Source organism: Triticum urartu, chromosome 7A, assembly GCF_056163025.1.
Source record: "Triticum urartu cultivar PI428250 chromosome 7A, HENAU_Tu73, whole genome shotgun sequence".
Lineage (NCBI taxonomy): Eukaryota > Viridiplantae > Streptophyta > Magnoliopsida > Poales > Poaceae > Triticum > Triticum urartu.
This window is the reverse complement of record NC_141879.1, coordinates 96466580-96486767: the sequence shown is the minus strand read 5'-3', so window position 1 is coordinate 96486767 and position 20188 is coordinate 96466580. Positions and strand designations below refer to the sequence as shown.

Below are 20188 nucleotides of genomic sequence, written 5' to 3'. Positions count from 1 at the left end.
AGCCATTGGCTTCAAACTGCAGCCAATGAATCTACTCCTTGGATCCATAAGCCGTCGTGGCCTAGACGCTCTTAGAAAAATTAATACTACAATTCAGGAACACTCTATCATAATGTTATATATCTAACATAACATGATTCTTTTATTCGTTTTGGACATATCATAGTGTTCATGCTTACCCTGCTATTGCGCTGAGGGGTTTACTTAGCCCATGATCAAAATCGTCCTTGTTGAAGTCATCAACCGTGGCAAGGTCTTGTCATGCTGCCAGCAAGGAACGTGGATGGTCGATTTCTTGGTGAGATAATTGTTCTTCAAGATTACCTTTCTCTCCATGGCACAACATGGCAAACATCCACCAACAGCAGGAGCTCCGTCCTTCTCCATATCCCCCACCCTGCCTCCCTTGGTTGAGGGATTAAGAAAACTATGATTGGGAAGCCAAATCACAGAGAGAGTCAAAGACCAAGTTAGGCTTAATTAGTAGAGAAAATAGAGATCCACCCGTACAGGAAGGATTGACATTATACTTAGACGTATCTTTTTCTACATATATGGTACATGTTTCTTTTTTGTACGCCGAAGAAAGATCTATTTCTTGTTTTTGGAGGGATAGAGAAAAATGATTTAATTTTTCCATCGCTATCATCTGCTTCAAGTAGATGCACGATAAAGGAAATTGAATCCCTAGACTGCACTATTAAAAGACACGACGAAAAGAATTAGATCCAAACCGAAAAAAAGAATTTCAAAAGAAATCAGTGTGCGGACTGAGAAGACGAACCTGATCTAGATGAGGGAAAAAATTGTAATAAGCTGCACGAGCGCAGGAGATCCATGCCATAACTTGGTTGCTGTAATTTGGGACAGACATGATCTGTTTCCATGTAGACGGGAGCGCAGAAGGTCCATGCCATAAATTAGAGAAGCATGTCATAACTTCCTTGCAGCAATTTGGGAGAGACATGATCTGTTTCCATGTGGAGAGGATCGCAGAAGATCCACGCCCTAACTGCCTTGTTGCAATTCGGAGATACAGAAGATCCATGCCCTAACTTGTTGCAATTGGGAGAGACATAGATATGTTTCCATGTGGATAGGAAGAGAGAGATGAGGGTTTGGGAGAGGGAGACGTGAGACATTGAGAGAAGGATCCATGACCAACTTTGTTGCTCCAAATTGAGAGAGACGTGGATCTCTTTTCCATGAGAATATGAACAAAGACGTGAAAGAGAGAGGGAGGTCAGAGATTGAGCGAGAGAATAGGGTTTGCTTCTAAGGTGTTTTTATGGGAAAAAGGGTGGAGGTTGATATTTTACGGGCATCTCTTTTAGTTTTTTTCCGCAACTTTTATGAGTTAATCTAGACCGTAATAACCTGGTCCCATTAGATGGACAGCTCCTAATTTTTAATTAATTAACGTCGGAATTAGTAGGAAGTCTGTAATTAGTATAGGTATAGATCCACGTGAATTTGCTGTAATCATCAATGAAAGACACATAATAGTTTTTTTTATTGATAGAATCACGGGCAGGCCCCCATACATCGGAGAAAATTTGCTCTAAAGGAGCTTTAGACACACTGTTTGAACTAGGATAAGGAAGTTGGTGACTTTTGCCCATTTGGCATGCATCACAAACTCCTTCTTTATTTAACTCGCTACTAGAAAAAGGAATATCATTCTGGCTAAGAACATGACGCACTATGGTGGATGACGGATGCCCTAGCCGACTGTGCCACCTTTCAACATGCAGTTTATTTGCACCAAACGCTTGCTTGCTTGAGCTAAAGGGAGCCGATGATACGGGGTAGAGACCTTGTCTACACCTGCCGCGCAGAAGGGTTTTCCTCATTCCCTGTTCCTTGACGAGAAAAAAAGTTGGGTGAACTTCAAGGAAAGTATGATTATCAGTGGATAAGCGATGGGCGGAGATAAGGTTTTTTGCGGCATCGGGCACATGCAAGAATGTTCTTTAGATGAAGATCACGAATAGGGGTACGAACGGTAGTGTGACCAATATGACTAATTTCCATACCTTCTCCGTTTGCAGTGTGAACTTGATCGTTGCCATGGTACTTGTTGTGGACGGTCAACTTGTCGAGCTCGTTGGTGAGGTGATCGGTGGCACCAGTGTCCAAATACCAGTTGGTATCTACTCCATAGGACGAGGTTGTGGCAGATCCGGCGCTCTTCTCGTTCTTGGTGTAGGAGATGTCAAAGCGCCGGTAGCATTCGAGGGCGGTGTGATTCGGCCTCTTGCAGATCTGGCAAACGACCTCAGTAAGGTCATCGGCTCCTCCGTTGCCGTTGCCGTTGCCGCGGCCTCCATTGCCACGACCACCGCCTCCATTGCCACGGCCTCTGTTGCCGCGGACACCTCCTCCATTGCCGTGGCCACCATTGCCACGGCCACCTCCACCGCGGCCAAAACCACCACGGTCACGAGAGATGGTATTTGCCGAGGACTGGGAGGAGTGGTAGCCACCTTCGAACATAGCAAGACGCTTTTCAAAATCGATCAACTAAGAGTAAAGTTCAGCTACCTTGATTGGTTCAGTCCTCGCGGCGCAGATGGACGAGACAAACGAGATGTAGTCGTAGTCTAGTCCGGCGAGGATGTAGGAGACCATGTCATCATCGTCGAGCGGCTTGCCTGCTGAAGCCATCTCGTCGCCCAGCGCTTTCATGCGCCCGATGTAGTCGGCGATGGTCGCGGTGCCCTTTTTGGTGGTGGAGAGGGCGATCCGCGTGTTGACGATGTTGGCCTGCGTCTGGGAGAGGAACATCTCCCTGATGGCGGTCCATGCCGCGGCGGCCTTGGTGCAGTGGGCGACTTGGATCATCACAGGTGGCGAGATCGAATTGAAGATGAAGCTCAGCACCTGCGAGTCTTGCGCCAGGGTGACAACATACGCCGGGTTTGGCACATCTGTCGGCTTACCGTCTTTATCGGCAAGCTTGGGCTCCGGCAACGGGTGATCAGGGTTGAGGTGATCAATCAGCTGCGCTCCGCGTGGCTAGGGCTTGCGCGCGCCAGACCAGGTAGTTGCCCCGGTGCAGCTTGTCAGCGATGGGAATGAAGGCAAAAGCGGCGGCGGCGGAGCTGGAGCTAGCCATGACTAGGTTTGGATGTTGGAGAGGAAGTTGGCTCTGAATACCATGAAAGATTGGATGAAGCGTATACTTCTGGCAGGGACGCGTTGCATGTTATATAGGCAAAGAGGTTTACAAGATTTGGTAGTTTGGTTGTGTTGGATTGATCCTCAAGAAAGATATACGACGATGAGGATGAATCCTAACAACCACAACTACCGGTTACAACAACCATGCAACACGCTAGCCTACCGGCGTATATATGATTTATATTTATACCGTATATACATGTTATAATGTATTCTAACAACTTTCACTGGCTCGACAATATTGCACAAATCATGTGTACACATTTACATATGCGCTCCGCCGTGTCGGGAATCGGGGTAGATCTCGATCTGCAGATCTGCAGCTAGCGATGCATACGCATGCGCGCTCCAGCCTCCATGGAACCCTGCATGCAGCTCTTGGTAGCTCCACACATCTTACCTTCACTTTCATCATTTTTCTTTTGCCGTTTAAATTTCAAATTTTTATATATTCTCAACGACACGTCCAATTTAGTTTTTGTTTCTAGATTCATGTTGCTTGTGACAAAGGCCGTGTCCAGTTATCTTTCCATTGTAATGGATATTGTTTTCCATGATAATTATCAGCTTTATGATGCCTTCAGGTGTCCTTTCTAAAAAAAAACCTTTACTTCCCATTCCCCACACCCCTTAACCTCCGCCACCCCGATACAAAGACACATGTGGAAAGGAAAATGAAAGCATGTGTCATAAAATGAAAGCGACGCTCACATGCATTGGAGCGCCCATATCCATCTGTACATCTGGAATGCTCTATGATCCAAATTCAAGTATAAAGGTAAAGCCTAACTTCTTACGAGCGAGCGGAGCGAGGCTCGCCGCCAGTGCTATATATCTCCTTTGTAAGCCGCCACACGGGATAAGTCGATCAATTGTAAATCTCCGAAGTTTGTAAGTTCCCTTGATATAGTGAAGATTTGCTGACGCCCGTGGTTTTTTCCCCTTCGTGTTGCAGGGGCTTTCCACGTTAAAATCGCGTGTCTCCAGTGTTGATTTCATTCTTTTCCGTTTGATATTAAACACAACAAAATGTAAAGACCAAATAAGAAACACGGATTGGAGATATTACCTAACATTATTCATAAGTAAAGCACAAAATACACTTAAGTTGGGCCAAGACCGGAGTTCTTGGAGACCGATTTTAATTATAATTACATGACCTTGATGAATTGTTCCTACTAACTACAAGTGATACACACTTGCCTGAACGGCTAAACAATAGATACATACATAACATAAATACATAGTTGATATCCCCTAAAACCATACTGTAGAATATACATAACAACACATGACGTTTGCAAAATCTCTGCTCGAAGCAAAACAAGAATCCACCTTGAGCTGTTACACTCTAATCACCGTACATGGCACAGCATGGCCTAGAAGGCCGGGCAAACCTTGCTGATGATCCAGAGAACAAAGCCCCATATGAGCTCATTCTCTCTGGCCTTCACCTGATGCTCATGGCTTCTCGCACTCATGTTTCTTCTCTGAACCTGGCTCCTCAAAGCAATGGCCTCCACTGCCTCGTACACCATTATTCTCTCCTGGGATGCTGCCGCAGATGCTAGATGGTTGTAAACAAAGTGATGAAGAGATTGGTGACTTGAGGATCCATCGATCTCCTGAGTATTTGTAATCGTAGAGCTCGGTGCCATGGAGTCATAAAAACAGAACAACACTGCTTTGCTGCTCGAACTAGTCGTGTCAAAACATTCTCGAATGATTACAAACAAACGTCGCCGCCACACCCACACGTACTTTGACTGCTTGACCCATTCTCAGATGATTACAAACGTCGTCGCCACACGTAGTTTGACTGCTTGACCCATGCCCCAATCAGAGTCCCCAACATGGCGACACATCCTGCTTAGTACTGCTTACTACCTGTACTACCTTGGCTGCCAAGCCAGCCAGCTCTTCCTTCTTGCCTGCCTTCCCGCAGCACCGAGCTCTATCATTACAAATACTTGAGAGATCGATATGGATCCTCAAGTCTTCCCAGCAAGAACAAATAACCAATCTCTTCTTCACTTTGCATGCAACTACTAGTAGCTAGCATCTGCAGCAGCATCCAAAGAGGGAAATAATGTTGTATGAGGCAGTGGAGGCCATTGCTCTCAGGAGCCAGCTTCAGAGAAGAAACATCAGCGCGAGGAGCCATGATCATCAGGTGAAGGCCACGGAGGAGAATGAGCTCATACGGGGCATTATCCTCTGGATCTTCAGGAAGGTTTGCCCGGCCTTCTAGGTCATGTTGTGCCATCTACGATGATTAGAGTGTAACAGCTGAAGGTGGATTCTTTTTTTGCTTCGAGCAGAGATTTTGCATACGTCACGTGTTTTTATGTATATTCTACAATATGTTTTTAGGGGATATATACTATGCATTTATGTCATGTATGTATGTATTGTTTGGCCAGTTCAGGCAAGTGTGTATCACTTCTAGTTAGTAGGAACAGTTCATCAAGGTCATGTAATATCAGTGTCCAAGAACTCCGGTCTTGGCCGAACTGAGTGTATTTTGTGTTTTACTTATGAACAATGTTAGCTAATATCTCCAACCCATGTTTCTTCTTTGGTCTTTACATTTTGTTGTGTTTAACGTGTTAAATATCATTCTCCCATAAGGAGAGGAGGTATATTGAGAGAAACTACCAATTTATAAGTGTTCTTCACAGCTTTTGATAGGGGCATTTTATTTTAGTTGAAGGCCAAAATATGATACTTCCTCATGGAACAACATACCATACGGTCGGCTGGACGAGCTCAGGAGTGAACCAGTGGCACGAGATTCCCGTTACGAGATCCCCCAGATTTCTGATCTCTCTCTCGCGCGCCTGTCAATGGTATCGGTGCATGCTGGTGAGGTGCAGGCGGCGCTAGCGCCGGTGACCAGGGCCACTGTCACGCACCGGAGGTTGAGTGGAAACTAAAGGTTTTTTTTAGAAAAGACCTGATAATTATCAAGAAAAAATATCCAGTACAATGGAAAGATAACTGGACGCAGAACGATCAATAAAAATAAAATTCCATTAAAAATCATACTAGCCTTTTTCTTCCTTCAATTGTACACTTGTTGATGTTGAAAATTACACTGAACCAACAATAAAGAAAAGGGATATCTGGAAATGTTCTCGACATATCAAGCTTTAAAGATCACAATAGCCACTCACCCATTGAAACGAAATCTATAAATCGTTGAGAAAACATCGGTTGAAGCACCACCCCACACAACACGGGCTTGCAATCCATCACCACCGGTCCAGAGAGAAAGAAAAACCGGACCATGTTGCAGCATAACACGAAAGAAGATGTCAAAGTCATCACAGCAATAGCTAACCAATTGCTCTCTTAGATAGACATACCAAGTGCTAAGATGTGAAGAGAGCCAACAAATCCAGCAACACAAAATCTCGCAGGCCCTTCGTCGGCCCCAGATCAGATGTCGTCAGAGTAGAAACATGCCAAAAAGACCTTATTTCAACACGTCGTTGCCACCACCACCTCGTCGGTTCTGCTAGGGTAACAAAACCTAAATAGAAGAAAATGAAACAGGTGGGTCCCCACTTCTCTTGTCGCCGACGAGGCCGCTTGGCAGGGAATAGGAGGAGGCCTAGTGGTGGTGTGGAGGAGACCTTTGGCGGCGGCTAGGGTTGGGCACATGAGATGTTTTTCTCTTATATGAACAAGAGTCTGTTTGGTTTGAGGTGCAAAAGAAGTTCCTTGTGAGCTTCGTACGGCGAGGAGTTGAGTAAAACGCCAAACAAAACAACACATTGCAGGCCCAAATCTAAGAAAACATCCTCGGAAACTCAAATTTTAAACTGCATAACGTGCATGGCTAGTTTTTCTACAAACAACGTGATCGCTCTCTTATTAGCTCGTCTGATATCAAGACTGAAAGGGCGGTCCCACTTGCAGGCACTGACATGCCAAAACAATTACAAGCAGGCCATGTTTTCTTTTGCTGAACTACCACTTAAAACAAAACAAATAGCCAATCGAGTCCCTGCCAAGCGTCGGTGAGCCTATCTCCGGCGAGTGAGAGCCTAGCTTCGGCACTTGGGGGCCACCAGTGAAGTTGTCATTGGCATAGAGCACATCGAGGAGGTCGTTGTAGACCTCGCTGGTGTGGGTGCACAGAAGTGGGGGAGGCGATTGAGATAACCGTCGAACAAGTTCCCGGAGAAAGGTCAGGTCAAGTGTTCGGATGTCAAAGGCATGGGTCCAGAGATGGGTGAGGGGGGATGCTTGGACAAGTGTGAGGAGTAGCCCTGCGAGGTGATCGGCGGAGGGGAGAAGGCGGAATATGTTCGGAGCCACACGTGGAAATGGTTGGTGTGGAGGGGCTAGGAGGGGGCATTGGCACGGATGACTCGGAGCGTGAGATCCGGCGGGAGGGCACAGGAGGCAGATGTGGTTCAGGGTGCGCTCTAGGCAGCAGTCGCATCATATGATGGCGGAGAGGTGGTTGACCGCGGCGAAGTATGCGTTATTGGACGTGGGATGGTGTGGCAGCTCCGCGGTGTCGTCCGCGTAGTCGGAGAGCGTCGCTAGGCGAAGAACAACCGGGGAATAGTGGTCGTCTCAGTAGAACTGCACTGGAGGGCGAAAATCTTATCCTCTCTGATGTTTTACAGTTTAATCCTTCTAGTTTGCACTATTTACAAAAAAATATGCTAAAGTCAGTCCACTTCGAGCCATTATATGGTGCCACCTACATGTGCGCCCCTTGCCTGTTTTGGCACCAAAAGCGCTAAACAAGTGATCAATGTTTTCTTCCCAAAAAAAAGTAGCCCCGCGCGGTGCAATTTGCAGCTTGAATTTTCAGGGATGTTTTCGCGATTTTGGGCCCACAATATGTTTCTTTTTTACTCGTGAAGTGCTCAACCGGTTAATAATCGAATCATCCCGTAGCTAAGAACTGTTTCATGCATGCACGTGCAAGTAAAATATGCAACCGTTGCTTTCTTCAGTGCCAAAGAGACGTCAACTCTTGAGTAAGTAATGGGTGGTCAATCTATCTTGCCGCCACCAAGTGTTACAAAAATTATGAGGAAAACATAACAGCACTGCTTTGCTGCTCTGACTACTCGTCTCCAAACGTGACGGCGACGAAACATTCTCAAATTATCCCGGGCGTCGTTGTCATCGCAGATTCACAGGTAGTTTGATTGCTTAACCCATCACTCAATCAGAGTCCCCGACATGGCGACACATCCTGCTTACTGCTGACTGTACCTGTACTACCTTGGCTGCCAAGCTAGCCAGCTCCTCCTTGCTTCCTTCCTACATGCCTTCCTGCCTTTCCGCAACATCAAGCTCTAGAACTACAAATACTCGAGATATCAATGGATCCTCGAGTCTTCCCAGCAACAACCAACCAGTCTCTTCTTCACTTTGCATGCAACTAGCTAGTATCTGCAGCAGAAGCCTGAGAAAGAAATAATGGTGTACGAGGCAGTGGAGGCCATTGCTCTCAGGAGCCAGGTTCAGAGAATAAACATCAGTGCGAGGAGCCATGATCATCAGGTGAAGGCCAAACAGAATGAGCTCATATGGGGCATTATTCTCTGGATCATCAGGAAGGTTTGCCCGGCCTTCTAGGCTATGCCATGTACACGAAAGATAGAGTGTAACATTTGAAGATGGGACCTTCTTTTTTGCTTGGAGCAGAGATTTTGCAAAACGTCAGTGTGTTTTTATGTATATACTATTTATTGTTTAGCCAACGCAAGTAAGTGTGTATCACCAGTAGTTAGTACGAGCAAGGAAGAGTTCATCAAGGTCATGTAAAATCAGTGTTGAAGAACTCCGGCCTTGCCCAACTTGTGTGTATTTATGCTTAACTTATGAAACATGTTTGTTAATCTCCCCAACCTGTTTTTCTTCTTCTAACAACTCCTGCACATTCCGTTATGTTTTTTTTTCCTTTGAAAAGAAAGATATCACCCTTAGCCTTTGCATCGACTAATGCACACAACCATATATTACTAATTATTGAAACAATACCAGGTGAATCCAAGGGACGAAAATTCCAAATTTGAACTTCGGTTGAACTCGTCCACATCAACGTACATATGATGATCCCTTCTTGAAGGCTTTGTCTTAGAATAGTGTATTTTTTGTCGTTCAGTCACTTAAGGTTTGTGCTTAGATTGTGGAGATTCTATAGCGAGGCATTTGGCTTCACATTTTGTTATGTCGGATCAGTATATACCGAAAAAGGCTTTCGCCCCGCTTTATAAATAAAACAAACCACCGAGAGCACACATACATGGACTAGTTCAGAACACACACGCCACACAACAAGAGGTCCAAAGGTACTGCTGAGGGCATAGCTCAACAAGCCCAACACAAAACACACACAATAAAACAAGAAGCGCGGCCGAGGCCGGGGCCGCGGAGCACGCCAAACATCTAATGTCGGATCAGTATATTAGTTACTACAACTGGTTCAAGAACGTTGAACATTCCAGGTATACAGATAGATATGGGCGCTCCGATGCATGTGCGTGTCACTTTCATTTTTTGACACATGGCTTCGTTTTCTTTTCCACATGCGTCGTTGTATCGAGGTGGCGGAGGTTGAGGGGCGCGGAGAATGGGAAGTAAAGGTTTTTTCTTTAGAAAAAAGACATACGAAGGCATCTTAAATCTGATAATTATCAAGGAAGACAATATCCATTGCAATGGAAAGGTAACTGGACGCGGAACGATTTGTAAAAAAATAAAATTACATTGAAAATCATACTAGCCTTCTTCTTCCTTCAATTGTATGTTTCTCGCCGGTGATTGAAAATTACATTGAACCAACAGTAAAGGAAAGGGATAGCCGAAGACGTCCTCGACATATCTGGCTTTAAAGACCGCCATGGTTACTCGCCCAATGAAACGAGATAGTATAAAAAGTTGAGGAAACATCGGTTGGGGCATCAACCCACACAACATAGGCTGTAATCCATCACCACCGGTCCAAAGAGAAAGCGAAACCAGACCATGCCGCAGAACAACACCAAACAAGATGTCGAGGTCACCACGCCAATAGCCAACAGATCCGGTGCAACAAAATTTGGCATGCCCTTCGTCGGCCCCGGATTGGACCACGTAGGAGTAGGGACATGCCAGAGAGACCTTATTTCACCATGTCATTGGCGTGACCACCTCGTCGATTTGGCTTGGGAAACAAAACCTAAGTAGAAAGAAAAAATATATGAGTCCCCACTCCTTCCGCCACCGATGTGGCCGCTTAGTGGTGAATAGGAGGGGGCCTAGGTGGTTGTGTGGAGGAGACCTTTGGCGGCAACGGCTAGAGACCTCTGGATCATCAGGAAGATTTGCCCGGCCTTCTAGTCCATGCTGCCACGTCGGATGATTAGAGTGTAACAACTGAAGGCAGATTCTTTTTGCGTCGAGCAGAGATTTTGCATACGTCATGTGTTTTTATGTATATTCTACAGTATGTTTTCTAGGGGATATATACTATGTATTTATGTTATGTATGTATGTATTGTTTAGCCAGTTCTGGCAAGTGTGTAACTGTATCACTTGTAGTTAGTAGGAACAGTCCATCAAGGTCACCCTAAAAAAACAGTTCATCAAGGTCATGTAATTAAAATCACTGTCCAAGAAGTCCGGTCTTGGCCCAACTTGAGTGTATTTTGTGCTTTATTACTTATGAATAATGTTAGCTAATATCCCCAAACCGTGTTTCCTCTCAGAGTCTACATTGTTTTGTGTTTAACATGCTGATCAATACAATTCTCCTATGAGAAGAGGGCAATAGTAACCATGTGACACGTGTGGTAAGCAATCCAAACAATTCAAAAATGAGAAGGCGGTAATAGATGTGTTGAGCCTCGAGACTACCAATTTATAAGTGTTCTTCACAGCTTTTGAAAGGGGCAACTTATTTTAGTTGAAAGCCAGAATATGATACTTCCTCATGGAAAAACATACCATACGATGATCGGCTGGACGAGAGCAGGAGCGAAAGAGTGGCGCGAGATTCCAACTACGAGATCCCCAAGATTCTAACTGGAACCGGGACTAAAGGCCCTCCACGTGGCCGCTGCCTGGAGGTCCACCTTTAGCCCCGGTTGGTAACACCAACCGGTACTAAAGCAAATTTTATGATTTTTTTTGAATTTTTTTTTTGAAATTTTTTTTTTGAATTTCAAATTTCTGAATTATTTTAACCTCTAATCTCTAATCACCCACCCCTCATCACTGCTCAATTTAACCTTTAATCTCTAATCACCACTCATCATTCCAAATCATCTAACTTCCCGAACGGTCACCCATCCTCTCACTACTCCTCTCACTACTCCAGCCTGAGCACGCTTAACTTCCGGGTTCTATTTTCCCTCGTTTCCAAGTCTGCACTTGTTGTTTTCCTGACAATTGTAAGATGTCAATCCTATTAACCCTCAGGAATTTAGCTTGAGCATGAAGTCACACGTTTCACTGTTTGAGTTTGAAACTATTGTTCTAAAAATCAATAATTATTTAGTAACACTAATATTTCTTGAATAAGTAGTTTAACCACAGTTTGACCATAGTTGACCAAAATTCAAAAAAATTGAAATAATTATTTAGTAACACTAATATTCTTGAATAATTATTTAGTAACACTAATACTTCTTGAATAAGTAGTTTGACCAGATTTAACAAAAATTCAAAAAAAATACTGAAATTTGAGCATAACTTTTTTTCCTTTTAGAATTTGAGGATTCTAAAAATTTGCAAACAGGCTGTAGGTGGTCTCCATCGGATGCGGATTTTCGTTCCGAACATTTTGATATATTATACGTTTTTTTCCGACATCGTATGCAAAAGTTATAGCTGTTTTACATATTCCCTACACTTTTTGCAAAACATGTCCAAATTTAAGTTTTAAAATTTTCCTAACTAGTAGATGTAGTAACATAACTACATCTCGAAGGATTTTAAATTTTGAAGTTTCTATCATTTTCTTTTGCTTTTTACAAAACTGAAAAGGCGATGCACCGGGGGGGGGGGTAGGATTTGAAAATTGCACCATTAGTACCGGTTCGTGGCACGAACCGGTACTAAAGGTCTCAACCCCATTAGTACCGGTTCATGCCACGAATCGGTACTAATGGGGTTGAGACCTTTAGTACCGGTTCGTGCCACGAACCGGGACTAAAGGTCCCATTTGAACCGGGAGTAATGCCTGTATGGCACCCTCGCCGCTTGAACCGGGACTAATGCCCATATTAGCCCCGGTTCGTAATGCAACCGGGATTAATGCTCTTTTCTGGCTGGACCAAAACCCCTTTTTTCTACTAGTGCTACTAGGGAAAACCTTACCAATAGTGTTGGTTTTTGAGTTACCAGTAGCGCGGGCGCCAGCGCTACAGCTGTGGCACTACATCTATTTTGTAGCAGTAGCGCTTGTTTAGGCCAGCGCTACTGATCGGTTGGATCGCGATGACATTCGACTACATGAACCGCGTTTCTTAACGCTTCTGCTTTCGGTCTATGAGGGTACGTAGACACACTCTCCCCTCTCGTTGCTATGCATCTCCTAGATAGATGTTGCGTGATCGTAGGAATTTTTTTGAAATACTGCGTTCCCCAACACTTCTAGACCCCCCCCCCCCCCCCCCGAGAAGGTGACGGCTCCTGCCCTGAAGAGAATCAACAAAAAATTGGGTCCATAATTTCGTGGGTGTGGTTGTGTGTGTGTGGGGGGGGGGGAGGGGGGGGGGGTAATAAGGGTAAAGAGGAGCGTATAGAGTTGCCTGTGGGCCCCACACGATGTCACCATGTGACCAAGTTGTGTGGGCTCCACTGAAGCCCCCATGGCATGCTTTTGTGGTCTTTTTCATGAATCTTCCAATTATTTTTGTGGGGATTTTCTTACGGACCTTTAGTGCACAAAAGCAACACCACTGGAAAAATCTACTGAAAACATCATCAATCCTATCAGTTTTTGTTCAGACTATGCAAGCTATTGGACAAAAAAACATAGCAAAAGGGTTGAGGAAAGTAGTTACATTTAAGCAATATCAAAAGGTAGCCCGTGTACACCATCTCAACTAAATGTTTAAAGAATGGTTCTTGTCCTCCACCATTGTAGTTGTCTTGATGATCCAAATAAAATATCATGCATTTGTGCCCTCTCTTTACCATTCTCACAATGTCATATGTTTCTTCGTCCTTCGACAACAACCTATCACCATCCTCATTCAGTTGAGAATTAAGTAGCAAACAATATAGACAAATCCTACCATCTAATCTCATACCCAGTGTGCTCTATCATGTATTTTCAAATTGTTTGAGAACCGTTTTGGACACAACCACCAGAAATTAGGGGCAAGTATGCATTTTGCTTTACTGGCAGCACCTGCTAGCAGCAGTAAATGCCAGAAAAGGAAACTCGTTCACCAGCCTACAAAAACGAACGCGTCCACCAGTCCACGGCACCGCTCGTCGAGCACACGGATCGCGATCCGCGTGACGCCACGAGCCCAAATCCCCGCCCTCCATCCGGCCGCGATCCAACGGCGCCGATCCCACCCTCCGCCGCCCAGCCCGCGTGGCCGAAACCCAAACCCCCAAATTACGGCGCGCAAAGCATCCCGGATCCCCTTTAAAACCCACCTCCATTCCAATCCACAATCCACCACCGCGAAGAAATATCTCATCTTCCCCTCCAACCACCAGAGCGAGCAGCCAGATCCGCAGCCCCTCCATCCCAATGGCCCGCACCAAGCAGACGGCCCGCAAGTCCACCGGCGGCAAGGCGCCGAGGAAGCAGCTGGCCACCAAGGCGGCGCGCAAGTCGGCGCCGGCGACCGGCGGCGTCAAGAAGCCGCACAGGTTCAGGCCGGGAACCGTCGCCCTCCGCGAGATCCGCAAGTACCAGAAGAGCACGGAGCTGCTCATCCGCAAGCTCCCCTTCCAGCGCCTGGTGCGGGAGATCGCGCAGGACTTCAAGACCGACCTCCGCTTCCAGTCCTCCGCCGTCTCCGCGCTCCAGGAGGCCGCCGAGGCCTACCTCGTCGGACTGTTCGAGGACACCAACCTGTGCGCCATCCACGCCAAGCGCGTCACCATCATGCCCAAGGACATCCAGCTCGCACGCCGCATCCGAGGGGAGCGCGCCTAGGCTGTTCGTCGTGGTCGCCGGTAATACTGGCTAGTAGCTGTTCTTGTCCTGTGATCCGGGTGTGTGTCCGGTGCTTCTGTTTGTCGGTGTTGATATGATGTGTCGTCTGGTCCTATGTATCGTCATGCTCGAATGAAATGGCAATGGAAAAGTTCAGTTATCGATCTGATGCTCGAATGAATTTAATTTTGCTTGTAAATTGCTCCGTGATTCTGCAATGGCGTTCTCGTCACATGTACGTACCATTTTGTTGCAGTGATGGAATTAGACGATATGCTGTGTCCCATTGGCTTCTTGATTTTGCTGGGGCGCTCTGTTATTTTTTGTTTGTCGCTGTGTCATTCAGTTTCTTTGCATGTTTGTACAGGTGTTTGGTTAACTCATTTCAGCTTAAGCCTCTGTCTGATGTGATTCTGAACTATGGTAGGGCTAGTTGATACTGATTAGCTGAAGGTGAAATGGCGACATCTGATGTGATTCTGAATTATGTGTCGTCTGCTAGCTAGTTCAAAATTTGCAATGGATGTGATCCTACTTTTATCTCCATTTCTCAGGTCTTGTTAATTAAGTTGTGTGCTTGGACGTCGTATTTGGTTAATGATATCATCTTGGAAATGATTCTTGTGTTGCAGGCTTTCTGGTTTCGATTGTTCATGTCTTCATGATGGTTATTGTGGATCAGAAACTTGCAGTTGACAATTACAGTAGACGGTCCATTTTTTTGTCTGATCTTTTCAATACTATATCCATTTGATCAAACAAGTTTACAGTTTGCAGTGGTACAGTATAAGAGAAACAAGTGTATAACTATTCATGGGCTTCTTGATTTTGCTTGGGTGCTCTGTTATTTATCTTTGGTCACTCTGTGGTTCAGTTTTCTTGCACCTTTTTTGCACGTTTGTACAAGGATTTGGTCCACTCATTTGGGCTTCCGGCTCTGTTTATTGTGATTCTGAACCATGGTTGGGCTAGTTGATATGGATCAGTTGAAGGTGAAGTGGCGACATGTGATGTGATTCTGAAGTATGTGTCGTCTGCTAGTTGGAATTTTGCAATAGAAGTGATCTACTTCATCTATATTTCTCAGCTATTGTTAATGATATCATCCTGGGAATGATTCTTGTGCTGTATTTTTTGGGGGGAGGTTGTGATTGTTCATATCTTCATGATGGTTCAGAAACTTGCAGTTGACAAGTACACTAGATACTAGAATTTTTGACTGATCCTTTCAGTACTGTCCATTTAATCTAACAAGTTTACAACATGCAGTGGTACATTATAAGTGGAACGAGTATATAAATAAAAGGACAAACTTACTCTAAGGTTATTATTTTCTGCATTATTGTACACAGTTGTTAACTGAAAGAACGTGTAACTTGGTGTCGGCAACACTATCTCTAACTAAACTTGTGCAGGTCGCTTCAAAAACCTCCTGCACCGTGCTGTGCACGTTGCTGAAAATCCTTCTGGTACTTGCAAGGTTGCCGGTCACAATCTTCAGGTGTGAAGCTGTAATCTCCGTCACCTTATCCGGAGCAAGCCTTGGTCCCATACGTCGGCCCTGAAATCATCACCAAACCAGCTTCAGTAGTACTTGACACTTGTATTTTCAGATATGGCTACTAACCAAAACGACTAATGTACTCACTGGATGGCAGAAATGATTCGAGAGAGAGCTTACCATGAGCTTCTGGATGCCTGAACATCTCAAGCATAACGGAATTTTTGTCGACCAACAGGATCGATGCAAAAACCGAATCAGGGGGGGCCGAGGGCTGTTAAAAGAGGTTAGGGAGGGCCATACTCATTCAGATCAGTGGTGTCATGCGGAAGCTCAACGAGGAAGGCCGGGTAGGACCCGACTTTTGCCATGTCGAACACCATGAAGCCATGAAGTTGCGAGCCCAATGCTGTACAAGTTCTGCAAATAGTTGAGCAGATGCCATACATCATGGAGTTCACCAAATTCGTCAATTATTTTGGTCATTCCAAGCTATAATAACCACGATTTGTACTGCCCTCAGTTACCTTTAATGTCCCCTTTATGTGTCTAGTTTCGCTGACAGTCTATCTTGTACAGAAAACTGCTTAAGACATCATGTCAGCATCAGGTGAATTTTACAGTCTCCTGTACAGCAAACAATCCATCTTTGTGCTGCGGCCCCAGCAAGCTCGTTGTATCGGATGGTTGCTTTATAATCTAAAGCGGGGGGAAACCCTTTTTCTTAACAATCCATCTTTGCCTGAACTGAAAAATTCACAAAGTTCAGACCATGCTCGTAGTGTCATGTTTTCAGACCATGTTTCTACAGGCATTTGGTGAATTTATTTGGGCTTTCGGCTCTGTTTGGTGTGATTTTGAACGTGGCTGGGCTCGTTGATGTGGATGGTTGAAGTTGAAGTGGCGACATGTGATGTGATTCTGAACTGTGCTCGTCTGCTAGTTGGAAATTTGCAATGGATGTGATCAACTTTATCTCCATTTATCAGATCTTGTTAATTAAGTTCTGTGCTTGAATGTTATGTTTGGTGAATGATATCATCCTGGGGATAATTCTTGTGCTGAATTTTTCTGGTTGTGATTGATTGTATTTGTATATGTCTGTAAGGGTATGGATAGCGGTGGAAGGATCTATTGGTAGTAGATTGTCTTGGATTCAGTTACAAGCTCAGATACACGAATTGAGGAAAAAGGGGGAAGAACAGCTAGGGACTAGGGTTCGTGCCGTCGCCAGGTTCCTGATCCACCGGACGCCGATCCGTCTCGTGACCATCGCTTAAGTGTCGACGCAGTTGGGCCTACTGGGTCCACTCCGGCCCAATGTAGCGCTCGTTGGGCTTCTTGGCGCGGTTTGGCCTCTGGGCAGCGGACGAGCGCAGCGAGTCGCTGCCGGCTGGGCCCGGTTCGTCAGCGTCAAGGCGTGGCTCTGGTGTGGGGGCGCTGACATCCCCTCCTCCTTGGGATGAGGCTTGCCCCCAAGCCTCTGCTCCAGGGAACCGAGCCTGCAATGCGAGCTTGTCTTCCCAGGTGTCGCCGAGTACAGCTTGATTCGACCAACGAATCAAGACTTGCTCGATCATTGCACCATTTTTCTTGCGCCAACGGTGCTGTAGGGCGGCCACAGGAACGGCAGGAATGTCAGCAAGCTGTGGAAGTGTAGTTGAAGAGTTCGTACCCGGGCGAAGGCAGTGTCGCAGTTGAGACACGTAGAAAACTGGGTGCACTTGAGAGCCTGATGGGAGTTCCAGTTTGTAAGCTGCTTCATTGACCTTGGCGATCACCTGGAATGGCCCATAATATTTGAAGGACAGTTTATGGTTTGCTCTTCTGGCCACCGATGTTTGAATATACGGCTGTAACTTGAGGTAGACTTGGTCGCCCACCGAGAAAGTCCTTGGGGATCGGTGTTTGTCCGCTTGCGACTTCATATGCTGCTGCGCTCGATGCAAATGCTGCTGGAGGAGGTCCTGAATCATCGCTCTTTCCTCCAGCCAGGACTGCAGAGCGGGCACTGGGCACTCATCAGTGGGTGAGATGCCCCAAGTTCGTGGTGCATGGCCAAACATAGTCTTGAATGGCGACATCCCAATGCTGGAGTGGTACGAGGAGTTGTACCAAAACTGCGCTAGTGGAAGCCAATGACTCCAGCGGCGCGGACATGCATGGACGAAGCAGCGCAGATAAGTTTCCAGGCACTGCTTCACCCGTTCCGTTTGACCATCCGTCTGAGGGTGGTTAGCGGAGCTCATGTGCAGCTCTGTGCCCGCGTACTTGAAAAGCTCGCGCCAAAAGTGGCTGGTGAACACCGGGTCGCGATCTGAGACAATAGAGTGCGGGAAGCCATGAATCTTGTAGATGCTTGTCATGTAGAGAAGTGCCACCTTGGAGGCTGTGTACGGATGAGCCAATGGCAGGAAGTGGGCAAATTTTGTGCGCTTATCGATGATCACCCAGATGCAATTGACTTTCCCTGACTGTGGCAGGCCATCGATAAAGTCCATGGTGATCATGTCCCAGGCCTGATGAGGAATTGGGAGAGGCTCCAACAAGCCCGGGGATGCTGACCTGTCAGGTTTAGCTTGTTGGCAGATCGAGCAGCAGCGCATGTACTGCAGAATGTGCGCCTTCATCTTGGGCCAAGCAAAAAGACGCCGTATCCGCCGAAAAGTGGCTGGAAACCCACTGTGCCCGCCCATGGGGCTGTCATGAAAAGCAGAGATAATCTTCTGCTGCATTGCTGTGGTGCCCCTGAGCCAAATTCTCCCGCGGAATCGCAAAATCCCTTGCTCCAGAGTGAAACGCTGCTTCGGATCCTCCTGGATAGCCAATTGCTCTAGAAGTTTCTGGGCTTGAGGGTTGCTATGATAACTGGCAGCCACGTCCTCAAGCCAACTGGGACGGCAGGTGGTGATGTCAAACAGCAGATCAGGTGTATGCGCACGTGAAAGGGCATCTGCAGCTGTGTTTTCAGATCCCTTCTTGTAGCGGATGACGTAGCGGAGCCCGAGTAGCTTGGTGAAAGCTCGTTGCTGCCACGGGGTAGTCAGCCGTTGCTCTTCCAAGTGGATGAGGCTCTTCTGATCCGTATAGATGATGAACTCGTTGTGTTGCAAATAAGGGTGCCATTGGTTAACAGCCACCACAATGGCAAGGTACTCTTTTTGATACGTGGACAGCCCTTGGTAACGCGGGCTTAGGCTTTTGCTCATGAAAGCAATAGGATGCCCTTCTTGTTGTAGGACTGCTCCAATGCCTCGATCACACGCATCTGTTTCGACAGTAAACTGTTTACTGAAATCTAGAAGTGCCAACACTGGTGCGGAAGCTAGTTGTTGTTTCAGGAGCAGGAAGGCTTGGTTGGTGTTGTTTGTCCATACAAACGGCACACCCTTCTTGAGCAGGTTGAAAAGGGGTCTGGCAATAATGCCAAATCCTCGCACGAATCGGCGGTAATACCCAGCCAATCCTAGAAACCGGCGCACTTCTTTTGCATCACTAGGTGTTTGCCATGATTCAACTGCCTGGATCTTGCTCGGATCCATGGCTACCCCGTGAGAGCTGATGACGTGCCCTAGATAAGACAGTTGTTGTTGTCCAAATTCACACTTAGACTTCTTGACTTTCCATTGGTCGCGACACAGCAAGGTGAGGACCTGGCGCACGTGGTCCAAGTGTTCTTCCCAGGTTTTACTGAACACTAAGATGTCGTCAAAGAACACCAATACACAGAACCTCAGAAGGGGATGCATCGTATTTGTCATTGCCCCGTTAAAGGTACCCGGTCCTCCTGCTAAGCCATAGGACAAAACCTTAAATTCGTAGTGGCCCGAGTGAGTTTGAAAGGCTGTTTTGAATTCTTCGCCTTCAGCCAGTCTGATTTGATGGTAGCCTGCACGGAGGTCCAATTTGGAGAACCAACGCGCGCCGTGTAACTCATCAAGCAACTCCTCAATGACAGGCACCGGGAATTTACTGACGCGAGTCATCGCATTAAGATGGCGATAGTCGATGCACATTCTCCACGTGCCGTCCTTCTTCTTGACGAGGATGACTGGTGAAGAAAAACTGCTCTGGCTGCGCTGGATCACTCCGGACTGTAGCAATTCTTGCACTTGTCGCTCAATCTCCGACTTCAGTTCAGGCTTGTGGCGGTAGGCTCTGATATTGACCGGTTGTGCCCCTGGCATCAATGGTATTGTGTGGTCGCAGGCACGTCGAGGCGGGAGTCCGTGTGGCTCGCCAAAGACATCCTCGAATTCAGCCAACAGTTGCTTCAGCTCCGGTGGTTCTGCTTGCTTGAGCTCCTGCTCCTTGTTTAGAGGATACAGCAAACAAATGTGCATGAGTGATCCCTGCCGGTGTAG

The 20188-nt window shown here is 46.3% G+C and overlaps 1 protein-coding gene and 1 pseudogene across 1 annotated transcript; one reads left to right on the top strand and one right to left on the bottom strand.

Moving 5' to 3' along the window:
* Positions 1-2507: 2507 nt before the first annotated feature.
* On the bottom strand, positions 2508-2649 carry LOC147958192 (small nucleolar RNA Z247; annotated as a pseudogene).
* An 11162-nt stretch (positions 2650-13811) lies between these two features.
* LOC147958191 (histone H3.2) lies at positions 13812-14483 on the top strand. Its single transcript, XM_087533988.1, has one exon. The coding sequence runs from the start codon at positions 13913-13915 to the stop codon at positions 14321-14323; it is 411 nt and encodes a 136-aa protein (XP_087390114.1). The 5' UTR covers positions 13812-13912; the 3' UTR covers positions 14324-14483.
* The last annotated feature ends 5705 nt before the right edge of the window (positions 14484-20188 follow it).